This window comes from Gigantopelta aegis, chromosome 4, assembly GCF_016097555.1.
Source record: "Gigantopelta aegis isolate Gae_Host chromosome 4, Gae_host_genome, whole genome shotgun sequence".
NCBI classification, from domain to species: Eukaryota; Metazoa; Mollusca; class Gastropoda; order Neomphalida; family Peltospiridae; genus Gigantopelta; species Gigantopelta aegis.
The window spans coordinates 48091371-48105038 of record NC_054702.1 but is presented as its reverse complement, the minus strand read 5'-3'; the positions used below and the strand labels follow the sequence as shown (position 1 = coordinate 48105038).

Below are 13668 nucleotides of genomic sequence, written 5' to 3'. Positions count from 1 at the left end.
TTTGTGAATTAGGTTCCAGATACGTTACCTTATATACACTTTCAGATACGGTACCCTATATACACTTTCAGATACGTTACCGTATATACACTTTCAGATGTGTTACCCTATAACAGTGGATAATAATAGATGTGTAATCCATACTTAAGTAATATCAACCAATAGTCCAATGACAACCTATTCATAGAACAATCAATTACCGGATGCTCTAGGTAGTAAAATATTCAAAATAGATGCCACTTGGAATTATCAAATAGTTGAACACTTTTTCATGTCATTACATACATCCAGTATGTCAGGAATAGGAACTACTTAATATGCATTTATTAAGTTTACTTATGTGCACAAGACATTTATTTTCACTAAACGGGTGCTTCTGATTGATTAATGGGTCAGCATATAACACATCTAGTTTTACATAAATACAGTGACAGCATTCATATACAGATCATTTTGTACCTTCAAACGTTAACAAGCAGAAGTTCAGAACTTAGAATATGTTGATTTAGTAGAGAATGAGCCACATACAATTTCCCACATGCCGAACAGCACTAATCATCTACACTGATAATTGAAAAGCAACAACTAAGTTAAACTCCTTTTCCGACTTTTTACTCTAAATAGCAATTTACACATGTATATTTATTGTCATACAATAATGGTGACAATAAATTCTTAAACATGTATTAACATTTATTGATAGCTGTATTTCTAAACGTAAACGTCTTGTTCTGGCAGTAATTTAACTTAATTATTTCCAAGTACTTTTACCATTTCGTTTTTATAACATAGTAATTTTATTCCTATAAATAGGAATACAATTTTGTTTGGTCTCCGTCTGGCCTGTACATTCATATTATTGTTGTTGTTGTTGTTGTTGTTGTTGTTATTATGTTATACTGTATAACCCAAACAAAATTTGTAGTTTAAGAACTAAAATAATTTCGAGGTTTATTATTTTCAAGGTTTGGAAATTCTGAAATGAATGTATTTTCATGGTTTAGCCTGCTGAATATTCTATTCCATATATAATAAACATTAAAAGTTTCATGTCAGCTTCCATTTGTCTGATATTGCCTTTGCAATAGAGCAATCAAGTAATACGGTATGCTATTATGGTTTTATATAAAGCTAATTAAAGGGGCATTTCTGAGTTTGCTGCAATGTTTAAGATGTTATCCTCTAATCGAGACATTTTAACGATGGTAATTACATATCAAATATATTTTTCTACATAAAATATTAGTAGCTGTATATTAAATGTGTTTCTGATCGTTCTAATATTTGTACTGTTAAATTTCATTTTATTTCCTAAAATTTCTTTTTCGTACATATGAAATTATTTTGGGCTTCTTACAAACATTAAGACGACCAGAAACACCTTGAATACACAGACACTGATATTGTAAACAAGAAAATTTATTTAATATGCAAGTTACAATGCAGCAAACTCTGGAATGTCCTTTTAAGATCTGCGTGAGAAGTCAAGACTGTGTTGTGTTTAATCCGAGCTCGACACGTTTCATTCATACTTGTATAGTAAGCTGGCTCAGAATACCAGCATAGCACACATACCTGGGTGTACACATTTTACTATGCAGAATAGAATAATCTGGTGTCTTCATTACACTATGCCTTTCTAGTTTCTTGTGATCTGTGCATGACAGCAAATAAAATTGTGTGGTAAATTGTTAGTTAATTATGGTGATCACAATTAATATATTTCACAGAATTTGTTGATATTTTCACATGTTTTCGAGGTTTTATATTTTAGAGGCTGCCCACTTGCCCTCGAAACGCACAAACATTTCCGGTTATACGATATACTTCTTATCTCTGTTCGCCAACACCAGATTGTTTGGTATTGGACAATAAATTGAAAATGGATTGGATGGGAAAAACGTGGACCTACCACTAGCGATTGATCCTGCAACCCACTGCTTTCCGGTAAGCACTTTACCACTGAGCTACATCTCTCCCCCAGTTTGTTCTACTGTTTATTGCTCTTTTCCCTTACACCACAACATTAACATATATGGCTAAAACTGCAACATGCCAGCTTTTAATCAACATAAATATAAATATTATAACACCTCACCCGTATAGTAAACCAGAAGAAAAAAAAAGAGTAAAGGTATGCTGCTATGTCACTGGAAGCATATTTGACTAATTTTAATAAGACCCTGCACGTTTCAAGCATAATACTACCTGGGACAATGGTACTATTGCAAATCAAATTACAGGAATCTTCTGGCCATACTTTATAAGCATAAATGCTGTCACATATTTCGCCAATAGCATGTATGACTATTTATTTTCCTCCTTAAAATTTGACCTGGTGAGATGCTAGATGGTTTATTGCTACCTTTATTTAACACTCATGCCCACATTTTTCCTCATTGTTTTTTTGTTTTGTTTCATTTTACACCACTTTATATATTACAACTGCCAATATTTTCTGTTGTTCTACTGAACTCTGGTTTAATGAAAGGTGTATGCCCAAGCGAAATTAAACTGGAATGACCATATGAATTAAGTTCAAATTGTTGATCGTTTGACCGAATGTGTTGTTTCTGGTGTAGGAAGGGATACATTACACCAGTCAGGAAGTTTACAACTCTGCAGATATGTCTCTCGTTGTAAAGATCGCATTTGTAGGGTCTCCAACGCTCCAAACATGGCACCTGTTCAAAAAGAAAACAAAATATTTAATGTAGACGGTCCCTTATCTTATTAGTCCAATGAGTTTGTGCCAAGCTGCTTATAACCAAGCTGATGATCAACAGATTTGTAGGACATTCCTGCATTAATCATATCTATTATTTTCCACCTTTTGATGTCAAATAACAATTAAGATTACATTTCAGAATAATTTAAATTGTGCTTGAATTTAGTATCAACTGATAAGAGTATTTCTTAAAAGGTTGTGGGTGGCTTGTTGCACATAAATGTCCACATGCTTTGTACTACATCAGAACTGCTAGCAAACATTCATATATTAGTGATCGATACTGGCTTTTGTCATTACCAAAATTATTTTAACACTTATATTTGAGGTCATGGGACAGTGATTCACTTTTTCAAGGGGTGCTTAACTTTATTCCAGGTGTATATTAAATTATTTTTAAAAAATAAAAAAATGAATAAACAAGCATTCTGAGACTACTGCTGAAGCAATACATGTCCTATCAAATTTTCTTATCTCCGAAATTCAAGGTCCACAACTTTGAAAAGTGGGATAATGCCCACGAAAGTCAAACTTAATCTGTAACAGTACATGAAAAAGCTATACAAAATTTTTTAGCTCAATATCTTGAAGTATTGTGAAAAAAAGTCCGGAGATGAAACCTATAGTTCCCTCCGGTTGGAACAGTAGAAGACTAATAAATGGATGAATAAATTCATCAGTTATTGGGCATCAAACCAAACTAATTTTACATCAATAGACTACTACATATTCCAACTTTATTTTTTAAAGTTTTATTAAAGGATACCACAAATGGTACCCAGCAGTGTTGTTTGTTATTAAAAATGTTTAGTAACGCTATTATAGGTCTTTAAAAATATCATATCAATAAACAGTATTTCCAATAAAGCATTATAATTTTTTTCCAATTGATAAAAAAAGCAGCTGATAAACAATCTGCAAAAACACAGCATGGCTCATCTGCCCTTTAAAAACAGAGCTATGACATAAGCAGTGGAAAACATTATGTTATGTGGTTTGGCTTTTGCCTACATTTAAGAGTGTGGGGGGCAGGACGTAGCTCAGTGGTAAAGCGCAGTCAGTCTAGGATCGATCCTCGTCGGTGGGACCAGAGCTATTTTTAGCTCCAGCCAGTGCACTACGACTGGTATATCAAAGGCTGTGGTATGTTCTGTCCTGTTTGTGGGGTGGTGCATATAAAAGATCCCTTGCAACTAATAGAAAAATGTAGCGGGTTTCCTCTCTATGACTGTGTTAAATTGACCATATTTTTTACATACAAAAGCCGATGATTAATAAATCAATGTGCTCTAGTAGTGTCGTTAAACAAAACAAACTCAAGTGTGTGGGAGATGGAAAACTGAAGCAAGAAAAATGCGGCGATTTGAAAAATTGAATATGAAAGCCAAGATTTAATATACTGTGTCAAAAAAGAAACGCATAGGTGATAGGGAAAGAAGAAAAGTGTTTGATTTTACAAAATATCGGTGTTTTTTTTACAATGTTAATTTGCACAAAAATAGACGTAACTGGCACATATGACTTTCCTCCGATTTGCTTGCTATCCATTATGTGAACACGGCTGGTCGTATGTGGTAGATACACCCTTTTTAAATAGAGTTTGTTATATAATTATATCGGTCTGTGATAGAAATTACAAATACTAAGTACAATAAAGCATATATTATGTTAATTTTTTTATGTGCTTGAATTCTAAAAATAATATGACTTTTGCCGTTGTGAGAGCCTGGTGTGTCATGGACAAAGCATAAATTACACAGTTTTGGATGTATTTAATTATATGTTATGGTAATCAAGTTCCTTCTTTCAGCTGTCTTTGAAGATCTACAAGATTGCCCTACATGTACCGATGTAGGCATTATGGATTAGCAAAATTTCACATACAAATGCTATTGTAATTTATCCAGTACCAATTCCAGTAACAAAAGACAGTGTAATCAGATGTAACGTTAAAAGTGAATGTGGCCTTAACATAAACAATAGCAAGATCTATGAATTTTTATTAACATTACCATTAACAAATATTTGCAACAGAATGTTGACCATGAACATAACATACACACATACACACACATTAGTACAACATAGCATACACAACAGAGGCTGAGCATGACATAGCACACAGAACATGACATAACAGCCACAACAGAACCTGAACATAATCTAGCACATACAACAGAACCTGAACATGACATATAGCATACACAACCGAATTTGGCATATCAATGATAACAAGAACTGAACATAACATAGCAAAAAAAACCAGAAGCTGATCATGACAAAACAATCACCATAGAAACTGAACATGACATAGCACTTGCGACAGAACCTGAACATGACATAGCACTTGTGACAGAACCTGAACATGACATAGCACTCACAACAAAACCTGAACATGACATGGCACACACACCAGAACCAGAACGTGACATAGTACACACATCATAACCTGAAGAAGAATATGACAGAACACACATACAACATACCATGATCATGACATAGCACATGCAAAATAACTTCTCACATGAAATCTCACGCACAGCAGACCCATAATGTAACACACACAACAGAAACTGGAGGATAGATCATTTAACACTCAATAGAACACGGAGAGAACACTGCACACAACATAGATCAGAGAGATCACTGAACAAACAACAGAATCTGGAGAGATCGCTGAACAAACAACAGAATCTGGAGAGATCACTGAACAAACAACAGAATCTGGAGATAATCACTGAACAGAACAGAACTTAGAGAGATCACCAAACACAAAAGAACCTGGGGAGATCACCGAACACACAACAGGACCTAGAGAGATCACCAAACACAAAAGAACCTGGGGAGATAACTGAACACACACAGAGCCTTGAGATATCACCAAACACACAACAGAACCATAAGAGTGCACTGAGCACACAACAGAACCTGGAGAGTACACCCAACACACAACAGAAGCTGGAGGGATCACTGTTCACTCAACAGAACCTGGAGAGAACCCTATATACTCAACAGGTGGACATGGTATAGTGTTCACTGCTTCTGGATTTGATATTCAGTGCACACCCTCATTGGAAATGTAAACCCTATATCCTTTGAATGAGCTTCACTTGAACCCGGTGTATCCCAAACCAATAAGACTCTAAACATAGTGTCTTCATTAAAGGATGCCAGCTTCAGTTTGCTTAACTATTCTGGTTTTTCTGATGCACTAGCTGATAAACCAGGTATTCTTGAAACTAGCAGTGTTTCTGCCAGAAAGAAATTTTTGGGTATGGCGCTATGAAATTGAATGCAGCCACAGTCAACAGGGGTAAGGGGGGCCTCCCCAACAAAGAAAATGGGTTACATTTAGGGTTAGGGTTAAGAAAATCATACAATAATGATAAGAATCATTAATTTTGTCAAAATGTTAACTTTAAAAAAAAAAAAAATTGTGTATGGCACCATACCCGTTTTACCCTCTAGCAGAAACCCTGACTAGTGAAGTACACTCTAAGACAGCAGAACCAGGAACCATCTGCATGGCGCAACGAATATGGAAAGAACACTGCACACAACATGACATAAGCTTTTCTGATGCTTCATCAGGCATGAATACCTGCCTACACAAACAAAGGTTTTGTATGGACAAGTCATCTGATTCTGATGCACCATCATCAAACAACGAACCTGGAGCACTACCACCAGATAAGGTCACATTCAAAGAAAGCTAGGATTTCACATGTCAGAGTAGTTTTTTCCAAATTATTATTTTGTTCAGTTGTTAATTTTATTTATCATATTATTATTATTAACAAAAGTAAAATAATTTTTTGCACATAATATTTTGTTTAAATGGTGATTTTATAAATACGTATTTCTCCTTTTTTTTCCTTTTGAATGTTTGCTTGTAAATGTTTTCTATTTAAGTGCTTTCTTCTTTTTTAATAAACATGTAATTTCCAAAACTGAATTATTTTAGAAGTGATGGTTCTTTCAGAATAAAGATTCAAATTTAACTTGATATACTGTTGGTCGTAAATGACGCATTTAATTCAATCATGAATAATTGTCGTAACTACTACTATTTAAGCAAATAACTAAAACATGCTAATATGCTATAAATACCGCAAATATACAAAGAAATCGTAAATATGTTCAGCTTTCATTGTCAAAACAAATTTGACATCTTAACTACTGATCCAGAAAATCAGTTTTCCTTCATTATCTCAGCTTTTTAAAAATTAATTTTTATGCACTCGTCCATCTGGCTCCCACGCGACGAAGTATCCTCTTAAAAAAAGCAACATTTATACCATAAAACCTACATGTATATGTTTAAGTCACATTCACCGAAAATGTGTGCAACTTTGTTCCATTAGGTGTGTTACTAAGCTCTGCTCACTTGGTCAATAGTTTGTATTGAGGTTACCAGTTCATATAGGGTACTAGTAGGTGATCCGGTTTTCTTTATAATATATATAATTATTAAAGATATATTTGTGTAAAATATACTCTGTCAAAAAAGAAACGCATATTCATGGAATTATCTCTTTAATACAAAGTGGCATAATTTTGTTATTTATGATCGTATCACAGTCAAATTTGACATGAGTATGTGACAATGTTCTTGCAATGGACTGACGGCAGTGGAGGCATTTTCATCACCAAACAGCGTCACACAAGGGCGCTGAAATCAGTACTTTGTGTGGCCACCAGCAGCAGAAATCACTGCGCGACGTCTACTTGGCATAGACTGAATGAGTCTCTGAATCCGGGCACGTGGAATCCTAGCCCATTCTTCATGCAGTGCATGTGACAGTTGCGGAAGCGTCTGAGGCTCCAGGTCACGCTGGCGTACACATCTGTCCAGTGTGCCCTATAGCTATTCAGTGGGGTTGAGATCTGGTGATCTTGACTGCCATGGCAGCACATTGATGTTCTCATTCTGTAAGCAATCCATTGTTACACGTGCCATATGCGGCCTGGCATTGTCCTGCTGAAAGAGTTCTCTTTGTTGATCCAAAATGGGAAGCATGTGACGGCGAAGAATTTCATCCCAGTAGCGTACAGCTGTCAGGTTGCCTTGTACGAACACAAGTTCATTTCTGCTGGTGTATGAGATGGCTTCCCACATCATGACACTCCCTTCACCAAATCTGTCAACTTGGGCGACGCAGTTGTTGGCAAAACGTTCATTGTGGCATCTGTAAACATGTTGTCATCCATCACGTCGCTGTTAAGGAAACGTGACTCGTCGCTGAACCATACTCGCCACCAGTTTCCCAAGTTCCACCCCTGTACATTCATGCACCAGCGAACACGTAAATGTCGATGTTGACGTCGCAGGACGGGGCCAATATACGCTCTCCTAACCCGTAAACCAGCTTCTCAAAGTCGGTTCCTAATGGTTTATGGACACCCTTCTCAAGGAACATTAACAAACATGGTTATTCAGAAACATTGTACACAAAAAAACGATATTTTGCAAAATCAAATTACAATAGCATTTGTATGTGAAATTTTGCTAATCCATAATGCCTACATGTAGGGCAATCCTGTAGATCTTCAAAGACAGCTGAAAGGCGGAACTTGATTACTGTAACATATAATTAAATACATCCAAAACAGTGTAATTTATGCTTGCACTTTGGTCGTATATGCCACATACATTATTATGAATTAAAATTGTATCTACATGTTAGAAACTTTGCTTCGATAAAAACAAGAAAGAAAATTCACCAAATCATGTTTATTCATATAATTATGGTGTACATAAAATAGCAAACCATTCAAACATTAATGTTACTGCAATTCCTATTTATATTTACAGACACGATTCTTGTCTGTTGCCAAATGGTTCGTTGCATGCAGTATAAATTTTTTGTCAATGACACACCAGGCTCTCACAACGGAAAAAGTCATATTATTTTTAGAATTCAAGCACATAAAAAAATTGACATAATGTATGCTTTATTGTACTTAGTATTTGTAATTTCTATCACAGACCGATAGCAAAGAATGTATATGGGTTGTATTTGCGACATACAAGCTATGTCAGACATAATTATATAACAAACTGTATTTAAAAAGGGTGTATCTACCACATACGACCAGTCGTGTTCACATAATAGATAGCAAGCAAATCGGAGGAAAGTCATACAGTATGTGTCAGGTACGTCTATTTTTGTGCAAATTGGTATCTGTGATTCACTTACGACCATTTAAATGCTTCTGTATAAGCGATGCTATTAATGGCACAACTACAATGTTTTTGTGACAATATCTAATCAGGGATGGCGATTCCAAATATGCAAAAAAGACATTTTAGGTCATATTTGCCGCTTACAACCTTCTGGCTCTCGTGCGACGATTTGTAGTGAGTGGGTGTCTGTGTTGGATCACTGTTTCTATCGTCCCACGCACAATACAGCATAGCGTGCTCGACTCGTTTCATTCAGTAATATTAACAAACTAAGTAAACACCCAGAAACTTCAACCAGAACCCGAATGCTGTTGTCTTTGTAAATGATTTTATAATGATCAGACTAGTTTTAAAACAAATAATGGCCCTTTCCAGTGAGCTAGTGTCAGATTTACAAAAGCTGTCCATTTTGTTCTGAGATATAGCAGTCATTAGGGAACAAGTGAAGGATGGTCCCTTCTTTTTAAAACCCTATAACAATTTGGACAATTTGCTGAACAACACCGTTTAACTACTGACAAGTTTGATTGTCCAAATCACAGCAAATCTTTCACTCTTCTCCCCACCTACATTCAAATGCATACAAAAGTCAAACCACATTATTAATATGTTCCCATCCTGACGTCACAGGTCTGTTTATCATGGTCAGATATGCCATGCTGTTTTATTGATTGTTTTTTTTTACAAAATATTGAATGTAATAAAAATCAATATATGTTAGGTTGCAAAAGTAATTTACATAGGATAAATAAACATATACTGAATAAATATAAGCAAACATGTGCCCAACATTTATGATATGAAATTAATTTATTAAAATTTATAAATCTGCCAACTGTAATCTGAGTAGCTAATGTGGTTAGTAATCTCTGTTGATCAGAGGAATTCTTGGTTGTGTTTACCTCCAAGCCAAGCTGTGTAATTCTCTTTTGCTGGGGGTTTGTGGAACTTAAACACCTTCACTGCCAACTGTTTCCTGTACTTCAGTTGGCTCATTAGGTAATACAGTTCCAACCTAAGTCGATGATAAAATCCAGGAAGCATTGCTGTTCCTCCTAATATTACTATATTCTCAGCCAGTTTCCGACGAACATCTATTGGACACTGAAAAATACCAAACCAAACTGAATATTTTATTTATGGTTGCAAGCAAATTGGAATAATCAAAAAGACCACTATTTATTTTTAGGTAATAAAATAACAGATATTTTTTTTGCTTTTATCTTTTAACTGTAAATCACTGACGATTTGGTTTACATCCAGCATGATGTTCAGATGCTTATCTTAAGTTTTATATCTGATGAAATGGAAATCAAACTACTAGATCAACCTTGCCATTGTTTTACACAGTGAGCATAGATGCCATCAACTGTAAACTTCACATATGTTTGTGTTAGTTATCACCAGCCAGATTTAGAACACAGACAGAGGGCAGATGTAAATATGTCTGACAATAAACCAAATAAATCCGCTGTCATGACATTACACATGTAGAAACAATGATTTATGACATTATAGTCTATGAGAACATATCCTTTTTCACTAAGATATTAAAGGACTGTATCAAAGTTGTATAATCAGTTTTCATGCTTGGTAAAAATTAAAATGGGACACAAACCTTCCCCCTCCCTAAACCAAAAAGCTTGGTTTGCCATATATCAGAGTGTATTATCAAACTGTAGGCCGATCCCTTATTTCACCCCTCAATATCTAGTACAAAAAGGATGATACGATGTGTAAGCAGAATTGATATTTATGTACTTGAAGTAGACACAAATATAGATATATCAAGATAATGTTGGTCTCTCATTCAAGAAAGTTAATTGCGGACATTAATTTTGGTGAACCAATCAAAGCAAGTAATATCATATTTTAATAAAGATTTTCAAGACATCTGAAAAAGAATACAGATTTTTCAAAACGATCTCCCAATGTGGGATAGCATGGTTCTGGGTTTTGGTTTTTTTTATAAACTTCTTCAAATGTGTCAAGCATTATGATATCGCTTGCTGATAAATATAGTTTCATTTTTAATAAAGGTGGTGAAAATATTATATAGCACCCAAGATAGATAATTGTAATGAAAACTGTAACTTCTGTTGTTTTATAAGCAGTGATATCCCATACAACATGAAATGTTTCTAATATTTTATTAGGAATTGCAGGAAAAAAAAATGGCAGGAAGGAAAAATCATCAACTGTGACCAATTAAATCTGCAACTGAGGACAAAATACCAGATGAGTCGGTCAACAGAAAAGATATAATGATCGTTCTGATCATGTGCCAAATAAATAGCTTCAGCCAGAGATGGCTGACAATAAAAATGAAATAAATATTTTTCCATTGCTCAAATAAAAGATAACTTTATTGTGTGTATAAGAAAAAAAGAAAAAAATGGACATGGTATGGTTCTTTTTAAGCCAAGAATGGTCGACTAGTTTTCATTAGTGTTGCGTTTCCACACACGCTGTTATTATATTCAATTTGTCATTTCTTAAACATTTTTTATTCATTATATATTAGCCAATTAGTCTTCCAATGATGGTATTTGTAGACTAGAAAAGATCAAATGATATAACTTGTTGAAAGATGAGATATTATAAATCACCCAGTAACAGTTGTACCTCAACAAGGGAATCAAGCAACAATGTCGCAACAGATTTCTCATCATTGTCTTGTTGAAACAGAACTTCACACACATGTTCCCTAAAACAATATCTAAATTAGCAAAATATATCAAATAACAATTACAAATTATAATACTATCATAAAACAGATATATATATATGTGTATATGTGTATATGTGTATATATATATATATATATATATATATATATATATATATATACACATATATATATACACACACATATATACAAATGTACTCTGTCAAAGAAGAAACGCATAGGTGATAGGGAAAGAAGAAAAGTGTTTGATTTTACAAAATATTGTTTTTTGTATACTGTTGCTGAATGACCATGTTTGTTAATGTTCCTGGAATGGGACAGCATGCCCAAATGCACCCTAAAACAAATTTAACGACAACGTGTTTACAGACGCCACAATGAACGTTTTGCCAACAACTGCATCGCCAAAGTTGACAGATTCGGTGGAAGGAGTGTCATGATGTGGGGAGCCATCTCATACACCAGCAGACGTGAACTTTTGTTAGTACAAGGCAACCTGACAGCTGTATGCTACCGGGATGAAATTCTTCACCATCACATGCTTCCCATTTTGGATTGACAGAGAGAACTCTTTCAGCAGGACAATTCCAGGCCGCATACGGCACGTGTAACAATGGATTTCCTACAGAATGAGAATATTAATGTGCTGCCATGGCCATCAAGATCGCCAAATGTCAACCTCATTGAACATCTATGGGGCGAACTGGGCAGACGTGTATGCCAGTGTGACCCGGAACCTCAGACACTTCCGCAACTGTCACATGCACTGCAGGAAGAATGGGCTAGGATTCCAAGTGCCCGGATTCAGAGACTCATTCAGTCTATGCCAAGGAGATGTCGCGCAGCGATTGCTGCTGCTGGTGGCCACACAAGGTACTGATTTCAGCGCCTTCGTGGGACACTGTTTGGTGACAAAAACACCTCCACTGCCGTCAGTTCATAGCAAGAACATTGTCACATACTCATGTCAAATTTGACTGATACGATCATAAATAACGAAATTATGCCACTTTGTATTAAAGAGATAATTCCTTGAATATTTCGCCTATGCGTTTCTCTTTTGACAGAGTATATATATATATATATGGGCTGGATATTAACTTTTATTAGTGGTACAGTCAACTCTCTTTATCATGCAACCATGCTTCCTATTGACCTGATAACCCCTACCTGATAATTCGAAGTGTTATCGTGTCACTGGGAAATGAGTTGTGTGCATGACGGATGTTTGCTAAATTTTCTGGTAGATTGTTTACTCATTTTTCAAACATTCATTTACAGCAATAAATGTTGAACTGCATAAATAAATATAACATTTACACTTCCTATAACATCAAATTACCTCTTATTTTTCAATTCTCCATTATTCACTTCCATTCGGAACTAGCCAGAATTTTGAATTAAACATTTTAAAACCAAAAAAAACAAGTAGCTTCCTGCAAAGAATGTTTACATTGGAACAACGTCTGACATTACAGTCACTAGCAGCCGGTGATGTAGATCTTCTTGAGGTCACACATAAATCTGAGTTTATTTTCACAGAAAAAGGTGCAAAAATTGTAATGTTGTGACATAACACACTTTGAAATATAATCAAAGTATTTTATTTAAAATTTGGAAACACACAACTTTTAGGCTGGCTATGCCATTCCCAAGATGCTTTTGAGCACCTGCTATTGTCAGACTTCCGGTAGTAGTTTCTACACGATAAAACTAATAGTTTCTATACCGCTTTTGACTGAAACATATTACAAAAATATAACTTGAAAGGGGTTGCATGATAAAAACAAATATCAGGTTACTACATTTCGATATCGTGGTTATTTGGCTCGGTTCGATAAAGGTGTAACAGACTCCCTGAAGCTCGCCTGTTACACTGTTATCTAAACCTCGCCAAATAACCACAATATCAAAACATAGTAACCTGATATTCTATATTTATAATGACCAGGTCTTGCCATTATATCGAATTTTTACGTTATAACGATTGTGAAGAGTTAGCTCTCTTAGTTTGGCAAGTAATTATTCATTTTGTTGAATATGCACATGTTGTATTGTATTTAT

General features: G+C 35.0%; 1 protein-coding gene across 1 annotated transcript in view; it reads right to left on the bottom strand.

The window, feature by feature from the left end:
* Nucleotides 1–2454: 2454 nt before the first annotated feature.
* LOC121370642 (actin-related protein 10-like) overlaps nt 2455–13668 on the bottom strand; it is a 56076-nt gene continuing 44862 nt past the window's right edge. Inside the window, exons 11-13 of the mRNA XM_041496010.1 lie at nt 11541–11622; nt 9818–10019; nt 2455–2684 (exon numbers count right to left, since the gene is read on the bottom strand). Of these exons, the coding sequence (XP_041351944.1) occupies nt 2539–2684; nt 9818–10019; nt 11541–11622 (430 nt within the window). The 3' untranslated portion in view covers nt 2455–2538. The remainder of the gene's footprint in view (nt 2685–9817; nt 10020–11540; nt 11623–13668) is intronic.